General features: G+C 37.6%; 1 protein-coding gene across 4 annotated transcripts in view; it reads right to left on the bottom strand.

Annotated features, from left to right (window-relative positions):
• Positions 1 to 25,620, bottom strand: part of EDEM3 (ER degradation enhancing alpha-mannosidase like protein 3) — a 72,857-nt gene extending 47,237 nt beyond the window's left edge. For 2 of the 4 annotated variants that reach the window (XM_070384807.1, XM_070384810.1), the window contains exons 1-4: positions 25,273 to 25,618; positions 17,694 to 17,739; positions 2,233 to 2,333; positions 1,651 to 1,690 (exon numbers count right to left, since the gene is read on the bottom strand). In XM_070384807.1, coding sequence (XP_070240908.1) covers positions 1,651 to 1,690; positions 2,233 to 2,333; positions 17,694 to 17,739; positions 25,273 to 25,433 — 348 coding nt within the window. In that variant the 5' untranslated portion in view covers positions 25,434 to 25,618. Of the gene's footprint in view, positions 1 to 1,650; positions 1,691 to 2,232; positions 2,334 to 17,693; positions 17,740 to 25,272 lie in introns of all 4 variants that reach the window. The other 2 variants (XM_070384808.1, XM_005893097.2) reach the window with 2 other exon arrangements.
• Positions 25,621 to 25,970: the final 350 nt, after the last annotated feature.

Here is a 25,970-nt window from a genome sequence, read left to right as displayed (position 1 = left end):
TTGCCAGGTGATGCTGATGCTGGTAGTGCTGGAATCATATTTTGAGAACCACTGCCAAAGTGGTTTAATTTCAAAGAGGAACAGAACCTATTTATAATAATGGCTGCTCAACTAGAGACCAGTAGACTTCTAAATATAGGGAAGTTATGCAGCCTAGAAACACATTTTCTCCTTCATTTCTGATAAAAAATTTTAAAACACATAGAATATCTGAGGTTCAGGTTCATAAAAATCAGTAAGAGCTTAGAGATGATGAAGAGCTTCCAGTATATAAGGATAAAGCCAAGATGACAGAATGAGAAACAAATGTACATCCACCTATGGTCTTTCCTAATACACAGCTACTGCCCCTCACTCACTCCCCTGTATCAAGACAGACATGAGGTGTATCACCCAGCTACACTTATAAATAAATAACACCACTTAGCTTCTCCCAGGGTGGCAATTTGTGTCTCCTGGGATACCTATTTATCTTTTTCTCTTCTCCTAACATAGCAGAACACATAGGACTACTAAACCAAAAATAAGGCACACAAGAGTCTCTCTTATAGTCATTATAATATGGTTCACACATTCCTTTTATTTCTGAAAAATGAAATCACCACTTTCAAAACTCTGATACAGCTAAAAAAGGTCTCAATAATCATGGGCTTCTCAACAAAAAATGTCTCAACTATGGTTAAATTTTATAAACAAAGAGAAGCTTTAGAGAAATACATAATAATGCCAGGTCCCACTTCAGGAAAATTAAATCAGAACAACTTGGGAGAGAAGGATTATTTTTTAAACTTCCTAAGTAATATTCCTAAGATGCTGATATAGTTGAGAGTCTCTGATTAAAAAAGAAAAGAAAAAGAGAAAAGAATCACCCAGTGAAATAAAAATATAGAAACAGTACTGGGAAGAAAAGCCAGGCTCTGAAAATTTTCTGCCACCACAAAGATTTTTTGTTGTGTTTTTAAAAATATTAATCAATACTTTAGATATTAATTCAACTTTGAGAATTATGACTTAAGTAAAATTCTGAAACAAGCCTATTTTTATACCATAAATGATCTGAGAGTAAAAAACTAGAAAGATACTACATTCAGAAATCATGACAGCTGGAACTGAGCCATTCCCCTCTGCCATCACAAACCACCCCCAACGAGAATTAATTTAAATAACTTTGCCTCCCATCAGGTCTAAAAGGAGTGCTAAGTAGTGATCACTTGGTATTTAAAATCATTTTTGAGAAAGAAGTAAAATTTTAATGGACCTAACATATAAAAATTTTAATTTAACAATTTCAGTATCATTGCAGCATGTCTTTCTGGAACAAGAATATCAAGAGCATTTTTTAGAATTACTTTCTTCCAATAGCTTCAATCTACTTGTCCAAAAGGAAACAACTTTTCTGATTAAGGGGCCACCATGTAAGCTAACATACCTATAAATTTTGAGTATCTCCATGATTCTATATAATTTCACTTGACATTCACATGACATTATCAACTTAATAATATGAAAGATTTACTTTGAAGCAAAGATCAAATTATCTTAAATTCTGAAAACTTTTATTTCAGACTTACTGTACTACAATTATATTCATAGTACTTGAGCACACATAGTATGAAATTCATAAAATAATTTAAGAAGAATCAAACCTACCACAAGAGTATCCAAAGAATCAATCAGTGTCAGGGAAAATCTATGACACAAGTATAGTGAGATACAAAACATTAGAATTCTGAATATTTGTATTCATGAACATATAAGACATTATCTGAATCCTACTGAGACTGGAAGTTTCCATTATTCCATTAACTAGTACTTTCATGCATCTACAGTACCATGTAACCTATAAAACACTAAAAGAACCTGAAAAGCCTTAACATCACATTTAGATTAGGCATAACGACAAATCTTTCAAAGTGAACAGAAATATTCATTAGCTCTTTTAAAAGCAAATAAAAAATATTAATGCATCAACACCTTGTAAGTGTCAACAACTATATACATTCTAAAAGTCACATTCATCTTAACAAGCAACTCAACTTTTCACTGATCTAAGAGGTAAACTGATTAATATTGTACAAAAGATAACAGAAAGGAATAAAGGAATTTAACGGGATAGTTAAAACAGTCTTGAAATTTAACCAATTCCCAGATTCACAATTACACACTGCCTCTAAGATGCCTTAAGACTTGAGAACTTTGAGCTGCCATGTTATGCCCTTTGTTAATACTCACTTTCCCAAGGCATCATCAACATCACCCCGACTTGGCTCCTGGCCTCTAACGCGACCTCTGCAGGTCAAAGGCATGAGTTCATCCGCTGGGTAAGCATGTTCCTGCAAGGAAAGTCTTAGTGAGTCACTAAGGAAAGTAAGAGGAAAGTGCACATCTTTTAGAGAACATAACTTTTCAGTTTTTTTTTAACAAACATTAATCAAAAGTTTTACTATTCTTACAGTCCATGAAACCTTAAAAGAAAACTTTTTAGCCATAAATATGTACTTGTAAATACAAGAAAATATTTCCTTATAACTCTAACAACAATCCGTTTCCCCTCCACCCAATCTCACTTCCCAGAGAGATAACTGCTGTTACAACTGGCATTTATCATTCCAGACCTATCCACATACATAGAAATACATGTACATACATCACTTAAAAATTCCATTTGCAAAGGTACTCATGCCATATGCACACACTGTCCTAAAATGTGTTCACTTAAATCACTCTGGGGTTTTTCATGCTGCAATTCTACAGATGTATTTTATTCTTTTTAATAATTGCATAGTGATAGTTTAATATTAACTAATATTATTGAGTACTTACGTTCTAAGCACTGTTCTATATATTTTAGTTTTTTTAACTTATCACATAACCCTCTGAAACAAATTCCATCATTTCTGTTTTGTAGATGAGAAAACTGAGGGCCGGAGAAATTAACTAAGCCTACGTCATGCAACCAGTAAATGATGGATCCAGAATGCAAACGTGGCAATCTGATTCCAGAGCCCACACACTTGACAGGACCTGCTCCTCATGGTATTCCCCAAAGTATGGGTACTGATGAACATGTAGGCTGAACGCAATTTTTTACTGTATAAACAATGCTTCAGTAAACAGCTATATGTCCATATCTCTTGTACATATGCTTGTACTCTATGGATTAAATCTCTAAAACCAGACCCAGTGGGCCAAAGGTACAGATATTTCATTTTTTCTGTGCTGTACTTATCCAACTTATCAGTCATATCCAACTCTTTTCAACCTCATGGACTGTAGCCCACCAGGCTCCTCTGTTCATGGGGATTCTCCAGGCAAGAATACTGGAGTGGGTTGCCATGCCCTCCTCCACGGGATCTTCCCAACCTAGGGACTGACCCCAGGTCTGCCACATTGCAGGCAGACTCTTTACCGTCTGAGCCACCAGGGAAGCCCAAGAACACTAGAGCCTATCCCTCTTCCAGGAGATCTTCCTGACCCAGGAAATCATACAGGAGTCTCCTGCATTGCAGGCAGATTCCTTATCAGCTGAGGTACCAAGGAAGCCCCTTCATTTTTGCTGCTGCTGCTAAGTCACTTCAGTCGTGTCCGACTAGCTACTATCAAACTGAACACAAAGATACAACACTTAACAACACTCTTAACAACACTCTCAGGCAATGATCAACAGTTTACATTTTGCCAATCTCCTGGATAAAAAATGATATCTCAAGTTTCATTACAAATGAGGATAAATATCTTTTTGCATTAGCCATTGCTATTTCTTTTCAGAAATGTCTATTTATACCTTTGTTTATTTTCTATTGGTTGTCTGACTCCTTATACATTGTTATGTAAACATTTTTTCTATCTTTCCTTTGGCTTTTAACTTTGTTTACGGTACTTTTTACTTTAATCTTTAAATATGTAATTAAATCTATTAGTTTCTTCATGGTTTCTAAATTTGGGGCACAGTTAATAAGGCCATCTTGGGTCTCTGAAAACAGCACACTTATGATTTTATTTTTTATACGTCTAGATAATTACTCCATCTGGAATCTAATTTTGCTTATAATGTGAAGTGGGAATGTACTTGTATTTCCTCCCCCAAATAGCCAATTTCCTAAATATCACTTTTTAAACAATTCATCCTTACCCTAACTGCTTGAAATATAGCTTATAAAGTATCTACATGAACACACATTTTCATAGCCTCTACTTTGTTCTACAGACCTAGTTCCTACTCCTATTGCCCTACAGACCTATTTGTTTTACAAACCTACTTCCTGCTTCGAAACCATTGTCTTAATCAGTCTTTGCAACACGCCTTGCTACCTGGTTAAGCAATTCACTCCCCCCAGTTATTTTGTTCTAAATTTTCTTAATGAGTTTTTCAAGTTTACTCTTCTGGATAATTTTAAAATTTCCTTAAAATTCCATTGAAATTTTAATTGAAAGAGTCTAAATTATGGAGAATTGATATTTTTTACCAACTGAATCTTCCTATCTAGGACTACTGTATCAATATACTAGTTCAAATCTTCTTTTATGAATTCAGTTTCCACCACAGGTCACATACATTTCTTAATCTTTATTAATAGGTACTTTTTATTGAAACAGGTTGATGTACAAAATTATGTGAGTTTCGGGTATATAACACAATGACTCAACTAATAGGCATTTTATAGCTTGGCCTATTATCGAGTAGATTTTTTGGATGAGCAACCATGACAGCGTATGTCTAGTCTAAATTATAATGAAGCACACACAAGAATCCTCCCTCTTGTCTACTACACAGTGAATTGTTGTATAATTTTTTTCAATACATAGCTAACCTAGATAGCATATTAAAAAGCAGAGACAGGACTTTGCCAACAAAGGTCCGTCTAGTCAAGGCTATGGTTTTCCCAGTGGTCATGTATGGATGTGAGAGTTGGACTGTGAAGAAGGCTGAGCGCCGAAGAATTGATGCTTTTGAACTGTGGTGTTGGAGAAGACTCTTGAGAGTCCCTTGGACTGCAAGGAGATCCAACCAGTCCATCCTAAAGGAGATCAGTCCTGGTGTTTATTGGAAGGACTGATGCTAAAGCTGAAATTCCAGTACTTTGGCCACCTCATGAGAAGAGTTAACTCGCTGGAAAAAACCCTAATGCTGGGAGGGATTGGGGGCAAGAGGAGAAGGGGACGACAGAGGATGAGATGGCTGGATGGCATCACCAACTCGATGGACGTGAGTTTGAGTGAACTCCAGGAGTTGGTGATGGACAGGGAGGCCTGGTGTGCTGTAGTCCATGTGGTCGCAAAGAGTCAGACACGACTGAGCAACTGAACTGAACTGAAGCTTGAAAATAAGAAACTTTCCAATACCAAAACTGAATAGTGGAGTGAGAAGACGAAGCTGCACTGACCACAACATGGGCATTAGGAATAAAGACAGGCTTTAAAGGGAAATATGTTAACACCCAAAGTGTCGGAGAGTTGATGTTGTTGGCCCTCCATGCATGGCTATAGCCAATGAAGTAGGTTCTTTAAGTTGAACAGTTGCTTCAATGAAATTGGACTGAAATCTCCAATTACTTGGCTGCACATCTTAGAAAAGGAGAGAAACAAGAAGAGCTTGCTAAACTTTATAATCTCTTTAACCAGGGGACTGTCCCTAAAAGAGTCCCCCAAAACTAATAAAATGTGACTATAAGAAACATTTAGAAGTGAGAATCACTGTATTACATATTTCAATTTTAGATAATACTTACCTGACAATAATAATAATACCTGACAAGGATAACAGGATTAATATACTCACCCTTTTCCCTAACTTGAGACTTTTATCGATTATATTATTATAAACAGTTTTCACTTTACATGTTTTCACTATACACACACAAATTGAGATTCACAATTTAAACTTTCAGCAACATGGTTCAAATTCCAGGTACCATTGTATTTTTAAATAATTGCACAGAATGCAAACTGAAGTGCCAGTTCTTCAATCCACAAATTGCTACATAAATACCAGATGCTTCTTGTGATCAGCGATCAATCACATAACTTCTTTCGAAGTGGAACTAGTGATTGATCACGGTGTATTTTTTAGTTCAGACAGCAAGCATGAAGTTATATGTCTCCTTGTCACCTAGTGATAATCCTACATGACAGTTTAACAGTTTATAAAAATAGATAATCAAAAGAGGAAATTAATCAATGAGGATGAAAGCTCACAAAGAAATGAAAAGTGGAAACACTGAAAGTGAAATTCACATTGAACATAAAAGATATTACAGAAGAAACAGCTGACCATGGAACGTTGATACTGCTGTCACTGAAGCAGTATCTAGACATGCAGCCAGAGGAATTCAGTAAAGGCCAAATTATCCACACAGACGAAAAAAGTGGTTGTGACATAATAATGCCTGCAGAAATTTCATGACACAGAGGGAAAAGGATAAAATTTTTGAAGTGGGCCCAAATTTTGAAATTTCTGTATCTACCACACCAGGTATAGCAGAGATTTATGTTGTATCTTAAGTCATACAACAAGGCGGCGGCAAGCAAGGCGAGTCCTGTTCTAACTTCTCTTAGTGAGGTTTTTACAAAGAAATAATACTTCAATTCCAAAGTCTCTAATATTTTGAATAACGGTACACTATTAGTTTTAGCTATTTCAAAAATTTCTCTGTACATTTATAATTATCAGAAAGAAAATTTTAAATGCTTTGACAAAGATTTTTTTTAAAGGTTTATAACATTTATAGTCTGGTCTGGAATCATAATTTCCCCAGTTACCAGCGTGAGAATTCTACTTAACTGGAATCAATGCACACCACTTTTTTTGGCGCCTCCATTCCTGAAGTTTTTATCTCTTGGGTGCCTGAACTTTGTCCTTAGGTAAGTTATTTTTGTTTACTTTAAAATAGAGTCATCAGTACTGTTATTTCTGGGTTAAGCTGGCTCTTGCCTTACACTTGAAGAACAATCCAAATGATTATAAAATGCCTGAAACATATTTTCTCTCCTTCAGAAGTTTGAAAATACGATTCCACTTTTCTTGCATTCATGAAATATCACCATGGCAAAGTTTCTAAGACTACTCTGATCCTTTATACCTGGAATCTGGCTTGTTCCTCCTATACCTGTATGCCATATGATTCTTAATTCTAAAAATTCAACCAAAGTATTCCTGACCCCCAATGTCCAGCTCTATCCTCCTGCCTCTCACTTAATTATCTAGATTCCAAACTCATTACCATGTCTGCAGCAAAAAAAAAAAAAAAGAGGTCAGGAACACTACACAGATGGTCACACAAAAGGAAAGACCAAAACAAAAAAATTAGACTAAATACAAAAAGACTTGCAGCCTGCAATCCTTCAGGTTATTTTAAAAACTTCGGTGTTCTACAATGATTTATTTCCTGAGGAAAGGATTCCAGGTAACAAATGCTTTTATATAATTAGAATCCATATGCAGCTACCAAATTCTGAATTCAATATTTTATAATTTTAATATTATATATATATATTTTAGTAAAATTCTAATTACTTTTGCATGTGGCTTTGAGATGTCAAGTTCCTAATTACTTTTTAATTCCAACAGAACCATGATTTACCAAAATGCACAATATTTTTAATGCTTTATAGTTTTATATTTAACACATATAAAAAACACTTAGAAGTAACTCAAGTAACATTTTTTAAAACTTGCTTATGTATTTTGAAAGATACTACATAAGAGATCATTCGAATGTTAATTTGATTGTAGAGCTCTTTTTAAATGGCTGCTTAGAAAGCTTAACAATACTATTTTTAGGGTTTTGCAAAACACATACACAATCACCTTTATCTGAAATTAAATATGAAACTCAAACCCTAAGCTTATCCAGGTAAGAAAAATATTATTAGTAACTGAAAACCAGAATAATCAAATAAGAGAGCTTTGAACCAGGTGTAAAAATACTTTATGTCCCCCTGTTTCAACATTAAGGACAGAAACAAAACCACCACCTTTTCTTCTGGTTAACCACAAAGCAAATTACAGTTGGTTTGCATAATTTCAGAGCAATGCATGTGTGTGTGTGCTTAGTCACTCAGTCATGTCCAACTCTTTGCAACTCTGCCAGGCTCCTCTGTCCACAGGATTCTCCAGGCAAGAACACTGGAGTGGGTCACTATGCCCTCCTCCAGGGGATCTTCCCAACCCAGGGATCAAACCCAGGTCTCCCCAATTGCAGGCAGATTCTTTACCGCCTGAGCCACCAGGGGATCATAAAGCAAACTACAGTTGATTTGCATAATTTCAAAGCAATGCACACATGGCAAATTTGGCTGAGGTTACAGTAATTCTTTCTCTTCAATGTACTGCCAGAACAAAGTATAAGAATTTTCATACTGCTAATGACTAACAGCCAAGAAAATAAAAAAAAAAAACCTTTAAAAATTATCACTAAAAATAAAACTCAGGTGATAAAGTCCTATATCAATTAAGTATTGATAGAACATGTGCTTGGCTAAAAGCAAGAGCAAAAACATAAAACAAAACACAGTAGACTCTCCACATCAAATTCTAAATTTACTAGCATTTTGATACAACTGCTTCAAAACACTCCAATCAGGGACTTCCTTTGTGGCTCAGTGGTAAAGAATCTACCTGTCAATGTAGGAGGCATGGGTTCGATCCCTGATCTGGGAAAGATCCCACATCCCATGGAGCAACTCAGCCTGTAGACAACAACTATCGAGCTAGAGCCCGGAAATCCCAACTACTGAAGCCTGCGAGCCCTAGAACCTGTGCTCCACAGCAGAGAAGCCACCGCAACGAGAAGCCCGAGCACCACAAATAGAGTGTAGCCCCTGCTCTTCACAGCTAGAGAAAAGCCCGAGTAGTAACAAAGACCCAGTGCAGCGAAAAAATAAACAAACATATACAATTTTAAAACACTCAAATCAGGACTTTTCTGCTGATCCCTGCCAATGCAGGGAACATGGATTCGATCCCTGGTCCGGGGAGATTCCACATGCCTCAGGACAACTAAGCTTGTGCGCCACAACCACTAAGCCCACGTGCTGCAACTACGGAGCCCGTGCCCTAGAGCCTGTGCTCTGCAACGGGAGAAGCCACCAGAATGAGAAGCCCTCAGACTCAAATGAAGAGCAGCCCCACTCACTGCAACTAGAGACAGCCTGCGCAGCAACAAACACCCAGCACAGCCATAAATAAATACATAATTAAAAAAAAAAAAAACAAAACACTCAAAGCAGCATCCAAACTGACTTTTCAGTAAAGCCAATTCCAAAAACTAGCCAAAGGGAAGAGACTTTACTAAAATCAATAATAAGACAAAAGTACTGTTTATTTATAATAGTGAGCTACTGAAGACACCAAATCTATTTAATTCCCCATAAAATTATATACATTTTAAATGTTTTATTCCAGATCTTTATTGTTAAACACCTCACCTCCCTTCTTGAGGCAGGTAAGATATTCCTTCCTAAAACAAAAACTAAATGATATCTAATAAACCCTCTATTATATATAGATAGCATATGCTAGTACTGACTGAACTTACATAATTTTTCAGTTCTCTTTTCACCCCAAATCAAATATTCCTTTTCCCCTTTGTTCACTACTTATACTCACTTAGCCATGTTTCAGGTGTTTAGGATTCCATTTATCTAAACTATTAAATTATTAATACTTCTACCCTGAACATATGGTCCTTTGAGCACTATATTTTATGAAATGTTTCTCAGCACTGAGGAGAAATAAGTAACAAAACTGCAGTTATCTGATAAGATTTTAGATTAAGCACAGAGTAGAATGCTGGCAAGCTTTAGAAGTCTGTACTCAAAATAAGAACAAAAGTTTCCAAATTCTTCAATGTATGTTAATCAATTTGGTTTGATCAATGATAAAATAAACTGAACTTCAGAAATAATATTACATGGAATAAATGATAATAAATAATAATGTTGTAATGAAATAAAGTCTTGCTACCAACAGATATTTTTAGCAAGATTATTATCAATAATGCAAAAAAAGTATTTGACAAAATTTAATAAATAACCTGGGATGATGAAAATTTTCAGCAAGCTAGAAATAGAAAGGACCTGAATACAGAGCATCTATGAAAAACCCACAGCTAATACCATACTTAACAGGGAAAGGCTAACTGCTTTTGTCACAAGATTAGGAGTAAGACAAGGATCTCACATTTCTTTTAAACATCATACAAGAAGTCCTAGCTACTGCTCTAAGAAAAAACAAAATAGTTTGGAGGAAGAAGGAAGAATCTTTTTTTGCAGATCACATGACTGACCATGTAGGAAACCTTATGGAATCTACCAAAAAAGCTACTAAAAATCATACATGAATTTAGCAAGGATCTCAAGTTATCAGAAAAAGTTGTATTTCTGTATGAAATCAATGGACAACTGGGAATTAAAATTTGAAAGACCATAATTTACAAGAGCATTAAAAATATGAAATACTTATGAATAAATTTAACAAGAGATGTGTAAGAACTGTACACTGCAAAGAACAAAACACTGCTAACATTAAGAACTAAATAAATGTACACAGACACTATATTTATGGATTAAAAGACTTGATACTATTAAGAAGTCAAACTCTCCAAACTGATGTATAGATTTCAACATAATCCCAATCAGTATCTCCATAGGCTATGTTTTTTTTTTAGAAATTGACAATATGATTCCAAAATTTACATGAAAATGCAAAATATGTAAAATATTCAAAACAATTTTGAAAAAGAACAAAGCTGAAAGACTTACACTGCCTGATTTCAGGACTTAATATCACTTAATCCAAGACTGATACAGATGGACTAATAGATATTTAGATCAGTGGGAAAAAAGATACAGAGTTGGCAGTGCGCTCCACTTGGGGAGGCGGCGGCGACGCGCGGGCGGCAAGATGGAAGACTACCAGGCCGCCGAGGAATTTAAAAAAAAAAAAAAAAAAGATACAGAGTTTAGAAATACACCCAAGCATATAAAGTTAACTGATTTTACAAAGGTGCCAAAGTAATTCTGTGGGAGAAGGATACTCTTTTCAACAAACCGTGCTAGAATAATGGGATATCCACAAAGAAAAAAATATAAACAAAGCTTTACCTCACACCATATATACAAACATTAACTCAGAATGAGTAGTAGATCTCACTGAAAAAGCTAAAATCATTAAAACACCTAGAAGAAAACAAGAAAATCTTTGTGACTCTGGGCTAGGCAAATATTTTTTTAGGTAGGGTATAAAAGGCATAAGTCATAAAAGAAAAAGAATAAATTGGACTTGGTCACAAGTTAAAACATTTATACTTCAAAAGACATTAAGGAAATTAAAAGGCAAAGTACAGACGGGAAGAAAATATCTGTAAAACATACATATGATAAAGGACTAATATCCAGAAAATAATATATCTCTTATGACTCAGTTATAACAGGACAAATGACCTGATTTTAAAATAGCAAGAGATTTGAACAGATGTTTCACCAAAAAAAGATACACTAAACATATGGAAAGATTTTCAACATCATTAGTCATCAGGAAAAATAAAACTAAAATCACAACAAAATACCACTACACACCCACTAGAATAGCTAAAATTAAAAAGACTGAAAATACCAAGTGTTGGAGAAGATGCGGAGTAACTGAAACTCTTAAATTGCTCATAAGGAATGCAATATGTTACAGCCACTTTAGAAAAGTCTGGCAGTTTCTTATAAAAAATTAAATTTACCCTTCCCATAGGACCCAGCAATCCCATTCCTAAGTATGTAAATGAATGTCCACATAAAAATCTGCATTCTCAAATTCACAGCAGTCTTTTAATAAGAGCCAAAGACTATAATCATTCTAAATATTTATCAACTAGTGAATGGTGTTTTGCCAAATCAACAAATACTACTGAGCAATAAGTAGGAACTATAATATCTCCAAAAACATGGACAAATCTCAAAAGCATCACACTACAGGAAAGAATGTGAACCAAAATACTACATACATATTCTAAGAGGCCACTAATATGAAGTCCTAGAAAAGGGAAAACTAGTGACAGAGACCAGATCACAATGGTTGCTAGAGGTCAGAGGTGGAGAAAAGGAACTGATTGCAGAGGAGCATGAGAGAGCTTCTGGGGAGATGGAAATGTTCTGTATCATAAATGTGGTGCCAGTTAAATAACTGTGTTCAACTGTACAACACAGAACCATGCATTTGAAATCGGAAATTCTTTTCTCTGTAAATTCTACCTAAATATATAGGAAGATGTGGTTCTATTGAGTCAAAATCCTACACAGAGTATTACGGTATGATTTAAGAAACAAACAAAAAAACCAACGAGAAGACAATATAGAATTTAAGTCACTTCGGCAGTTGTTTTAGAATGTTCTAAAAGTAGAGGCCAAGGAACAATGATTAATAAAAGGTAGTCCTATAATCGTTTACACACAAAAACTGCACATACACATGTATTTGTATCTGCCCTCCTCCTGACCATTAATACCACTTTTAAACTTATTTATAGAATTACTCTTTTTAAGAAACTATCAAAAAGAAACACTGGTACAGTTTCAAATTAAAATATGGAAAAGTTCTGAAGGTGGATGGTGATATTTGCAGAACAATGTGAACATAATTAATGCCATACACTTAAAAAGGGTTTAAATGGTAAAATTTTATGTATATTTTAACCACAATGAAAAATGTTTTTTTAAAAATCAGGAAAAAATATTTCTAAGAAAGCTTACACAAATCTGAAAATTCATAAGAAGTTACATTTTAAAACAGTTCCTTTTGTTTAAAGGATACTGATTTTTCTTTAAACTGTGCAATCACGAAGATGAAGGAAAGTGAAGTCACTCAATTGTGTCTGTCTCTTCGCAATCCCATAGACTGTAGCCTACCAGGCTCCTCCACCCATGGGATTTTCCAGTCAAGAGTATTGGAGTGGGATGCCATTTCCTTCTCCAGAAGATCTTCCTGACTTAGGGACTGAACCTGGGTCTCCCGCATTGCGGGCAGAGGCTCTACCGTCTGAGCCATGAGGGAAGCCCGTGCACTCACGAAAGCAAGCTTAAAAGTGAATAGGTATGATGCTCCTAGCTAAAGGAAACTGTGCTAGGAGTTTACCTACTTACCAACTCTTTCAAAATTTATTTATAATGTTTAGGTCTCTACCAAGGTAGTTTCTGTTTATAATAGTTGATAAATGAGTTGTCTATAGTCAACAGGAAAAACATTAGAAGACAGAGATCATCAGATCAGGGAGCTCAGATCCAAAACAGTTCTGTATTTGGTGGCCTAAATACATGTATTTTGTCATCTAATTTAGTCTGCAGACTGGCCTCAGCGCAAATACTAAAAACAAGCTAATAGAAGCCCTAAAGTGGCTGTGGTCTAAGGTTAAATAAGGTCGCACAAGAACTGCCAAAAAACACATCTAATTTCATTTTATTTGGGGAAAAAAGGAAGTCATCTGTGCAATTCACTGCGGATAAACCGCAGTTTGAGGCTAGAGATCTGTCAAGTACATTCGTTATAATTGTTAGTATTTATGCTACTGTGTGCTTAGTTGCTCAGTTGTGTCCTATTCTTTGTGACCCCATGGACTGCAGCCCACCAGGCTTCTCTGGCCTTGGAATTCTCAAGGCAAGAATACTGGAGTGGGTAGTCATTTCCTTCTCCAGGGAATCTTCCCAACCCAGGGATTGAACCCAGGTCTCCTGCATTGCAGGCAGATTCTTTACTATCTGAGCCACCAGGGAAGCTCCTTATGATGCTGAGATAGCCCCAAATAATATTCTTAGTTGATAAAATGCATGTGTTCTAAGCCTCTTGAGTCGTGTCTCTTTGTGACTTTATGGACTGTAGCCCGCCAGGCTCCTCTCTGTCCATGGGATTCTCAAGGCAAGAATACTGGAGTGGGTTGCCATGCCCTCCTCCACAGATCTTCTCAACCCAGGGATCAAACCCAGGTCTCCTGCACTGTGGATTCTTTACCATCTGAGCCACCAGGGAAGTCTAAGAATACTGGAGTAGGTAGCCTATCCCTTCTCCAAGGGATCTTTCCGAGTCAGGAAATCGAACCAGGGTCTTCTGCATTGCAGATGGATTCTTTACCAGCTGAGCTACCAACTGATAAAATCAGAAAAGTCTTGGATGTAACACCAGAAAAGTCTTGCAGTAACACAAAGATTTAGTAATCTACCTAAGGCTGGCAGGGCATTGTTATTGAAAAATAACATTAGTAGAACCTGGGGAATCATAAAGAAAAACAAAGTTCAAAGACGACATGCCTCGAACAGGAAAGAATGAGTGTGTTTGAAGAAAGTTCTATGCACCATGTAGGGAAGGAGTTCTGAGTTAAAGCCTCAATAAATTTTAGGAGGGCCATTTCAGTCTCAGATAGACAATGAATTGCTAGCAGCTGTCATGATACCGGCAGTAGCTGGCAGCAATAAACACGTAGTGTTTCCTATCTGCCGGACACAAATTCCAAGTACTTTAATTATATTAACTTGCTTAATCTTTAAAACATTGTGAGGCAGGCAAACCATTTGAGAGAGATGAAGAAACAGGTCCAGGGAGATGAGGTGACTTTCCCATTGTAATCCAGCTGGCAGAGCTATCGCAGGGTGTCCTGCTCCATTTCCAGAGTTTTTGCTTTTAATATTATTCTGCTTGTCTTTGGAAAATAATATTGTTTTCCCAAAACCAAGAAAGTTAAAAGAATTGCTGTAATTGTGTATTAGACTGGAGAGTAATATTTTTTAAGTCTAGTAAGAAATGAAAAGTTTTCAACATTTATTTAAAAGCCATTTTAGCATAGAAGGCAACTGACTACAGCAAACAGAGTTGTACATCCCCAAATTAACCATTAACGTACTTTCTTGGAGAAGGCGATGGCACCCCACTCCAGTACTCTTGCCTGGAACATCCCATGGACAGAGGAGCGTGGTAGGCTATAGTCCATGGGGTCACAAAGAGTCAGACACGACTGAGCGACTTTACTTTTATTTCACTTTATACTTTTAATAAAATTTATTAAACAATTTCTGATTTTAAAAGGTAAAGATATATCACAATAATCAAATGCAAAAAAAAAAAACCCATTTGATTATACCTTCATAAGAATTCAAGTCAATGCTTTCAAGAACAAAAAAACAAAAAACCCATTCATGTACCAGGTAGGGAACCAGCTGGGCTTCCCTGGTAGCTCTGCCTGCAATGCAACAGAACTGAGTTTGATCCCTGGGTCAGGAAGATCCTTAGAGAAGAGAAGGGCTACCCACTCAAGTATTCCTGTCTGGTGAATTCCACAGACAGAGGAGGCTGGCACACTACAGTCCATGGGGTCACAAAGAGTTGGACACAACTAAGCAACTAACATTTTCACTTCATTTTTTCATGATGCCAGTTAAATATAGGACATATAGACGATGAATTTATTAAAAAGTAAAGAAAAGGCCCTGTGATCTCAAAAATCTTATACTCTACAATAATCCTTTGTACTCATCCCCATTTTTCATAGGAAGACACTGCCCAAGGGAGTTAAATGATCTGTTTAAGGTTCAAGCTAAATAACTGATATAGGATTTGAACTCAAACTCATCTAACTCCAAAATCTATATATACTTTTACTCTATAACAAGCTAATAGTGTTTCTGAGTATAGGAACTAGAAAAAAATTGCAACTGACTTCACATAACAAGTACAACGTACCTGGTCTCTGTTTAACATTTTAGAACTGTTTCATGTTAGCTGAGAACTTGAAAAGGGGAAGTGTGAATTCTAGACTAAATCTTGGGTTACAAACCTCACACAGTTTGAGCACAGCACAAGTATACTGCAAGAGTCACTCATGTCGTAAAATAGTTGAACATTTTAAAATACATATTGCAGTGGACTGCAGATGGGTATGTCTCCACTCGAAAAATGGAGGGCGAGGGGTGTTAATTCCAAGAGTTTCTGGTCTTTGGAACTGAAATCCCTCTCCTTTAGATCTTGCAGGCAGATGACTGTAATAAAAGTTATCCAGTTAGGGTCCATAAATAAGAACTGGACCAAGAAGTCTTCTGAGGGCTGCCATTGGTAGCTGCTCTGTCAGAAACTCATTTCTACGTTAGGAAAAAATGTACTGATATAACTTTCAGCTGTTTACCTAATAAGGAACAAAATGTTAAAGATACTGTGCTTCACAAAAGAAGACCCTATTCACAGTGAGATGTACTGAACTAATCCAGCTGTATAACATCTTATTCACCTCGGAACTAAAAGTATGCATTTATGACATGGCTTAGGTTTGAAGATGTAACCTAGATCCACTTGGCCACCCTAAAACTATTAGCTTAGAGAAAATTATGCTTTGCCCAAACTGAATTAACCAGGGATAAATGATTTTGAAAGAAATGTTACGGGAATGGCCGAATCTTGAGAAATGAATTCAAAACTGTAAAAACACCCAGAACTTCATCACCATTATATCCTAAAAACATTTAAGAACTCAGTATGTACTCTTAAAAGATGTACAGTATAGAAGGGAATAGGAATTATCAAATATAAGACAAGCTTAAAAAAAATTTTAATGTATAAAAGCGTATGTACTTACATGTTCACAAAGATAATGTAGACATATGAAGATATTTGGGTAACAGAAAAATGGATTCAGAATCAGTTGAAAAACACAGCAGAATCAATTAAACTTAGTTCTTTGCCAAACTTTCCCCAACTACATTTACAGGCCTTAATCATAGAAGATATGCTGACATAACAATTACTTCATAAGAAGTAATTCTCAGAATAATCTGATTAAGCTCGTCAAAATTACACAAATTTACTTGTAAAACTGTATTCAGAACTCTAAAATTTGCTGGCTAGTTATCTTTTAAAAATTATTATGATTTTTTTTTTTGCATTTTAAGATCATTTTATTGCGGGGGGCAAGAGGTCACTGGGGTTGGGGGGGGGCAGTTACAAATGCCCTTCCCTACCTCCTAGTCCTGTACTATTTAATTAAAATTAAATTTTTAATTGTGGTGGAAATCATGGAACATAAACTTTACCATTTTTAAGCGTGAGTTTAGCAACATTAAGTATATTCACTATTATGCAACAGGTCTCCAGAACATGTTTTGCTTTGCAAAACTAAACTTGTTATTTCACTCAAGTGAGCACTAAGGCATTTTAAAATAATATGGACCAGCATATCTAGAAAAAAAATATATTCAAATCAAGGCCCACTGTGAGGATATCATTTGGACAGAAACTAGGTGACAGTCTGACTCTCTGAAAGCAATGGTTTTCTTCATAAAGTGAATATAGTAATTCTGTAAATACTTTTTTGTTTAGTTAAGAGAAGCATTTCCCTTAAGGCAAAGATAGCACCTTACTCATGTTTATATTTACCATATGTAACTATGCAAACTATTTAATACACACCATTGATAGCATCAAAGGAAACTACTTAAATACAGTTTCATAATCTAATTAAATTTATTCTTACCTATTCAATATATTGGTTCTCTAAGAACCACTATCAGGAATACCCTGTTACCCTATGTTGACACTATTTTTAAAAACGTCCTTTAAAAATGAATTAACGAAAATTAAATTTATTAATTCAAGTTATAAAATTCCCAGTTGACTGCGCTCACATAATAATCAGCTCACATAAATGGTATATTAAGATAAGCTTTCTACTTACCATATAGTTACCATAAGCATGATCAAACATTTCCAGTACTTGATTCCTAATTTTAAAAGAGCAGAAATGGGAAAAAGTTAAATATATTCTACTTAATGTCTTTCAAAAAGTTAATACTCCTTCATAAACATATACCAACAAAAACAAAAGAAATATTTAGTTAGGAAGGAATATAAACACAGTCAGGAAATAGACCAGCACTGTTAGCAGACAAGCTTTCATGAATCACACAGAGCTAAGCCAACCTTTCACTATTCCAGAAATTCATATAAAATTCATCTTATACTCTTTCCTAAGAAAACTGTTGAAGGATGCATGCCATGCAGAGAGAAGAAAATCTGATGATGAAAAACAATTACCTCTTAACAAAATTATTTAATATAAATGTCTCAAAAGGGGAAAACAATAAAAAGCCCCCAAAGAAATAATTAACATTTATTGCTTATACTAAACATTCAACCAAAAAAAAAAGAGGTGGAATGTGTATTACTATAAAATAACAATACTCTATCAAGCCTCTGCCTTTCCCCTTAAATTAAATAAGATCACTAATGTCTAGTTTAACACATATTTGTTAATATGTTGGTCACATTTCCAAAAGCTATATTTTATGATTCTACTGTGTACCTTTTGCTCCTTTAAAAAACTGTCAAAAGTCAATAAACAATATTCATTCCTGAAGTAAGAAAACTAATCCTCAAAAAGAAATCCGTGTATTTGGCTTACTCTGTTTCTCAAAATTCCAAAATGACTGTTTAAAGTGGAGATTTCTGATCCCCACACCAGATTTTGCCTTTGTCATTCATGACCTGGTTAATTATGTGACTGCCCCCTAATAAGCAGGAAATGCACTGGCAGTTTTGGCTCTCAGAGCACGACAGAACTGCTCAGAAACTCATGGTTTCATTGACATATAGAAGGACAGACCACAGCATTGTCAAATACTGGAGAAGCAATAATGATATTTACTTTGTAATATTTAATATATGCTGGTCACTATTTTACACGCTTTCCATATATTAACTCATTTAATTATTACAACAACCCTTATGTAATGGTATTACTATATTACAGATGTGGAATATGAGAAACCAAGAAGTTAAGTAACTTAGACAAGGTCATCCTGCCTTGACTGAAAATGGCAAGGCCAGGAGTCAACTCCCTGTGTCTTTGTTCAGTCACTTAGTCGTGTCCAACTCTGCAACCCCATGGACTGCAGCACGCCAGGGTTCCCTGTCCTTCACCATCTCCCAGAACTTGCTCAAAATCAAGTCCATTGAGTCAGTGATACTATCCAACCATCTCATCCTCTGTCTGTCCCCTTCTCTTCCTGCCTTCAATCTTTCCCAGCATCGGGGTCTTTTCCAATGAGTCAGTTCTTCGCATCACGTGGCCCAAGTATTGGTGCTTCAGCTTCAGGATCAGTCCTTCCAATGAATATTCAGGAATGATTTCCTTTAGGATGGACTGTTTGGATCTCCTTGCAGTCCAAGGGACTCTCGAGAGTCTTCCCCAACACCACAGTTCAAAAGCATCAATTCTTCGGCGCTCAGCCTTCTTTACAGTCCAATTCTCACATCCATACATGACTACTGGAGAAATCATAGCCTTGACTAGACAGACCTTTGTTGGCAAAGTAATGTCTCTGCTTTTTAATACACTGTCTAGATTGGTCATAACTTTTCTTCCAAGGAGAAAGAATCTTCTAATTTCATGGCTGCAGTCACCGTCTGCAGTGATTTTGGAGCCCAACAAAATAAAGTCTGTCACTGTTTCCATTGTTTCCCCATCTATTTGCCATAAAGTGATGGGACTGCATGCCATGATCTTTGTTTTTTGAATGTTGAGATTTAAGCCAGCTTTTCTACTTTCCTCTTTCATCTTCATCAAGAGGCTCTTTAGTTCCTCTTCCCTTTCTGCCATAAGGGTGGTATCACCTGCATATCTGAGGTATTTGATATTTCTCCTAACAATCTTCATTCCAACCTGTGCTCCATCCAACCCAGCATTTCCCATGATGTACTCTGCATAGAAGTTAAATAAGCAGGGTGACAATATACAGCCTTGACATATTCCTTTCCCAATTGGGAACATGGAAACAAGTCCATTGTTGCATGTCTAGTTCTAACTCTTGCTTCTTGACCTGTATATAGATTTCCCAGAAGGCAGGTAAGGTGATCTGGTATTCCTATCTCTTGAAGAATTTTCCATAGCTTGTTGTGATCCACACAGTCAAAGGTTTTAGCATAATCAATGAAACGGAAATAAGATTTTTTCTGGAATTCTCTTGCTTTTTCTATGATCCAACAGGATGTTGGCAATTTGATCTGTGGTTCCTCTGCCTTTTCTAAATTCAGCTTGAACGTCTGGGAGTTTTCGATTCATATACTGTTGAAGTCTAGCTTGGAGAATTTTGGACATTACTTGCTAGTATATGAAGTGAGTGTAATTGGGCAGTAGCTTGAACATTCTTTGGCTTCGCCCTTTGTTGGGACTAGAATGAAAACTGACCTTTTTCAGTCCTGTGGCCACTGCTGATTTCCAAATTTGCTGGCCTATTGAGTGCAGCACTTTCACAGCATAATCTTTTAGGATTTGAAAGAGCTCAGGAGGAATTCCATTACCTGCACTAGCTTTGTTCGTAGTGATGCTTCCTAAGGCCCACTTGACTTCATACTCCAAAATGTCTGGCTCTAGGTGAGTGATCACACCACTAGGATTATCTGGGTCATTAAGATCTTTTTTGCACAGTTCTTCATATTCTTTTCTTTTTTCTTCTTCTGTGTATTCTTCCCACCTCTTCTTAATAGCTTCTGCTCCTGTTAGGTCCATACTGTTTCTGCCCTTTATTGTGTCTATCTTTGCATGAAATGTTCCCTTGGTATCTCTAATTTTCTTGAAGAGATCTCTAGTCTCTCCCATTCTATTGTTTTCCTCTGTTTCTCTGCACTGTTCACTTAGGAAGGCTTTCTTATCTCTCCCTACTATTATTTGGAACTCTGCATTCAGATGGGTATATCTCTCCTTTTCTCTTTGCCTTTCCCTTCTCTTCTTTTCTCAGCTATTTGTAAGGCCTCCTCAGATAACCATTTTTGCCTTTGCATTTCTTTTCCTTGGGATGGTTTTGATCACTGCCTCCTGTACAATGTTAGGAACCTCTCCATAGTTCTTCAGGCACTCTATCAGATCTAATCCCTATAGCCAGGCTCCATTTCTACCTAGAGCTCTTACCCAGAATAAGTAGAGCCTGGGGCACTGAACTGAATCCTGTGTCCTCGGGGCACATTCTAGCTCTAAAATCCTCAGTCTGATCAACTGGAAAATGAGACTAATGCATCTACTTCCGCTGAAGTGAAGTGAAGTCGCTCAGTCGTGTCCGACTCTTTGTGACCCCATGGACTGTAGCCTATCAGGCTCCTCCGTCCATGGGATTTTCCAGGCAATAATCCTGGAGTGGATTGCCATTTCCTTCTCCAGGAGATCTTCCCAACCCAGGGATCGAACCTGGGTCTCCCGCATTGTAGATAGACACTTTAGGGATTACCCAAAATAATCCATGAAAGCATCAGATAAGTAACAAGGTCTCCATTTTTTTATACTGAAGTGGCTCAGTGGCAAGGAATCCATCTGCCAATACTGGAGATGCAGGTTCCATCCCTGGGTAGGGAGGATCTCTTAGAGAAGGAAATGGCAACTCACTCCAGTATTCTTGCCTGGGAAATCCCCTGGACAGAGGAGCCTACCAGGCTACAGTCTGTGGGGTCGCAAAACAATTGCACAGGACTTAGCAATTAAAACAAATACCAGACTTACTAAGTCAAAATCTGCAAGACCAAGACCAAGAAATCAGTCTTTCAATTAAACACTCTTAAATCTGGGGGAGTCTTATAAGAAAAACTACAAAAGTCAATGTTAGGGCGAGGCAAGGCCAAGTCTCCCGATAATTATCAAAAGAAAAACATTTTATCAATAACAGTCTTGTATTAATTCTTACTATTATTCCCAAAGTTTCAATCACTAATGTCAAGAATTAAGAGTCTTAAAGAAAATGGCTGGATCTATTTTTATTTTACCTCCTGTTGTATTGCAATTGTCATTTTAAAAGCTGTAATCATGGATGATGAAATACTGGTAACAGTAAAGCTAGCAGACACAAAAGGACTAATTTCCAGAATCTGCTATAATAATCAGCAGAATCAAGTACACTCAACCTTTTGAACTGAACAAGCCAAGTCCTACCAACTTTTTATAAATAATGATTATTTAAAAACACCTAATCATTAAAAGGGGCTTCCCTGGTAGCTCAGGGAAAACAAGGTGATAAGCCACTTTGCTAAAACACTAATTCTTTATATGTTTATATGTATGATAGAAAATGGATCAAGTTATCTCAGAAAATTATGGAGTATCTCAAAGAATCCTTCTAGACATTTTTATATTGTAGGTGACAAAGAACTCTCAAATTAGCTAATAAACAGAACCAAAAAAAGAGCTAAGTTTTCCCTTTAAGCACTGATATCAATAAATGGAATATGGAAATTCCTTTTTCCTTCCCCTGAAATAGAATAAAAAATTACTGTTAAGATAAATTCCTATAACTGGTAACAGTAGTGCCTAGACATATATATTACAGATAACATTAGCATTAACTTGTTAACCCAACTTTGCCCTCAAGCTTCAAGATGATGAATAAATCATGTTTGCAAATGACACATTATTCCCAATTCTTACATTTATGAAGCACATGACCATCCCATGATCACCAAATTTCACCAATCATACTTCAAACCGGAGGTATGTACTATCCAGTTGAGCTCTCTCACTTTCTTAATTACACCTAAGTCCTAACAATCATACTTAAATAAAGAATGGTAGAATAACTACTATATTATACAGAAACACAGTTTTCTGTTGCGTTTTGTATCTTTAACAACTGAATAAAAATGTATTGGAAATCAGGTCCACTCTTTCTTCACTGTAAATAATTTCTGTACGTCAGCTTTTTCTAAAGCTACATTGCTTACCAATACGCTACAGACATTGAAGTGTTTTACACTTCATTTTTAAAGTAAAAACATTAACAACTGCTGCAACATTTAAAACACAAAAACAATCAATGAATTCCATGAAGTATAAGACTACATATATCCAGCTAAATGATTCCAAAAGCTATAAACTGCAAGTAACCAAGCAATTTTTTACTATTCCTAACCATTTCAGTCCTTATCATCAGTTTAGTCTAGGGGGAGGGTAAGGGATGGGGCATTTTCTGCTTTTTATCATAAATCATTATTTGGATTTTTGAAAAAAACTGTACCGGTAAATCTAACAAATCAAAGTTCAGTCTCCTGAAAACTCCCAGAGGAGAAAACAGTCAAGCAATGTGTATTTATGGTTTGTAGCTATAGACTCTTATTATACTCTTATCCTAAAGTAAGGCAATCTAAATTAACAAGCCTAAATAATTGTAACCACTTTCATAAATGATCTCAAAATCTGAGCTGAAATCTCAAGCCAATTTGGTTGGACCGCTCTAGTTAAAAATTTGTCTTGGTCAAAAATAAGTTATTCAAATGACTTTTCTTAACAAAAACTTTTAATAAAAAAGGGAAGGGATTTCCCTGGCGGTCCAGTGGTTAAGAATCTACACCTCCACTGTAAGGGGCACAAGTTCCATCCCTGGTCTAGAAACTAAGATTCCCCCATGTTGTGCAGTGTGACAAAATAAATAAATAAAAGAACAGAAATTAAAAAAAAAAAAAGGGGGGGGGGAGGGAGTGGCAGTCAAATAAAAATACTTGCTCTCCTTAACAGACTTGAAGCATCACTTTCCAAGTCTTATGGAACTAACTACAGCAAAGTGCAGGGAGCACAGGCTCTGAGGCACTTGGGAGCACTTGGGTTTGAATACTGGCTCCACCATTTACTTAGCTCTGTCACGTTGAACACATCAACCTTGAGTTTCAATTTCCTCATCTGCAATATGGGGATTGCATTCACCTCATTAAAAAACAGGATTACAGAGACAGTATATGTAAAGTGCCTGGCACTGAACACTGAGTATTCAGTTAAGCAGTTATCAGTGTTACATTAAATCTATAAAGGGGAAATTTAAGACCCTTATTAGAGTTTATTAGTCCATTTTGTTTGGATAGCTGATACTTTTTTTTCCAACAAGTGTCTTTTCCTGCTATTTTATTTAAAAACTAATGCAAGACTGAGCAACAATTTCAGTAAAGTGGAAGTCTGTATCTAAAACAAATCCTGATGGTTTCACATCATCTCCATCATAACTCCAGGAGGTAATCATCTTTCCATGTTTTTCTGAGCTTAGACAATTTATTCTTTAAAAAAAAGGGGGGGGGATGGTACCACAGATATTATTCTATAACTTACACTTTTTTTGTCTTAAAAATATAATCTGGGCAGCCTTCTGATGGCCTAACTCCTCTGAGGACTGAGTTTTATTCCACAACATGAACGTTCCAAGGGACAGCTCTGCTACTTCAAAATGCACATCCTTGTACACCTATCTCTACTTTAATAGTGCTTTTATTTCTGTAGGATAGATTCTGAGATGGGATTAATGAATCAGCGGATGCAGACAATTTAAATTTCAGGAGACTGTAAGTAAAGTATAGCAATTTACACTCCCACCAAGTTTTTTCTCACCGCTCAACTATCCAGGCAGTACTCTATTCATGCACTCTGCTTTCTATTTACTAACCTGATGGCCAAAAAACTGCTATTTCATTGTTTTAATCTGCATCTCTCACATTTATGAGGTTGAATAGCTTCATGTTTATTAAGCATTTGCATTTCCTCTTATGTGAGTTAACTCTTCATGCCCTTTGCCCATTTTCTACCGGTTCTTGGCTTTTCCTTTATTCATCTGTGGGACCTGGCCTATATTAGGAATACTGACTCTAAATGAAATGCTATACATATAGCTTGATGATTTTATGCCTTTCAAGACTGATAAAACTACTTTGAGTAAAGTGAATAAGTATACTTAATCTGGGCTACTGGGCTACGAACCACTACCATCCAATATTGTTCTATGAAGATGCAGCGCAAGAAACACTGCAAAGGAAATGGTAAAATGCGTAAAGTTCAAGTTCCAATGAACGCCCCCTAGTCCGTAACAGGTGTAAACATGATTTCCTTAACTAGGGAGATCAGCCGCATTTTTCCCACCTGGGAGCTCCCTGCTGCGAGAAATCTAACCACCTCTCTGAATGAAGAACGCCCGCAGAAATCTCGCGCGCAGGGACCCCGGCCGGAGCCCCCTTCCCGGGCCACTGACACGGCAGCTGCGTTGACACACCGCGGCTGGTCTTGGGGAGCCTACACAGGTCACAGACAGCCCGGGCGACACCCCCGAGACAGCCCCCCGAGGTCGCCTCGCGGGCCCCCGTCTTCCCGCACCCTGTCCACACCGCCAGGGTCCTCTCGAGGAAACAGCCGTCCCCAGTCGCGACAGGAGAGGCCACTGAGCGCCCGGGTCGCAATGACAGGCACCCTCGCCCGTGGTCAGCCTCACGAGGAAACCCACCCCCAGGCTGTCAGGCACCCTTACCCAAGCTTCTGCTTCTCCTCGCGACTCATGGGCGCGGCCCCCGCCGTCCACACGGACGTGGCCGACACCAGGCACAGCGCGGCCGTCGCCGCCACCAGGCTCCATGGCGCTCGCTGGGGGACCGAGGACCCAGAGCCCCGGCCGCCGCCGGCTTCGCTCATGGCCCCGCGGTTCCGCGCACGCGCAGCTGCTACGCCCTGCCGGTGGGACACATTGCCGGACGCCAGTGGCGAAGGGGCTGCGAGCCGTGCTGAGGGCGGGATGCGGAGGGACGCGAACGGCCGCCGTCGCCGAGCAGTTTCCCGAAGCCACCAAGCCAGTCCCCAGCGCCAGCGCTGCCACCGCCCTCAGCCCTCAGCAGCCCGGAGCGCCTCCCCCAGCTTTCCGGTGTCGTAGTCTAGGAAACCGCCTTCCCAAACGCTACTTCCGGGTAGAGCCCGGGCACGCTGCGCCTCAGGACCAATGGGGACTGGATCGGAGAAGGGCTGGCTCCCGGGGACAGGAGAGAACGTTAGTCGGCAGAAGTGAGACGTGGACAAAAGGCGGGACTGGGGAGGGACCTCTCCGCTCGGCCGTCCTCCGACCGGTGCACTTGAGACGCGAAAACTACCGGTCCCAGCGTGCACCGCTTCCGCCCCGGCTCGCTCGCAGTCCGACCCCACCCGGGCCAAATTGCCATCCTGGGTGGGCGCGCTGCA

Source organism: Bos mutus, chromosome 16 (genome assembly GCF_027580195.1).
Source record: "Bos mutus isolate GX-2022 chromosome 16, NWIPB_WYAK_1.1, whole genome shotgun sequence".
Lineage (NCBI taxonomy): Eukaryota > Metazoa > Chordata > Mammalia > Artiodactyla > Bovidae > Bos > Bos mutus.
This window is presented reverse-complemented; position numbering and strand designations above follow the sequence as displayed.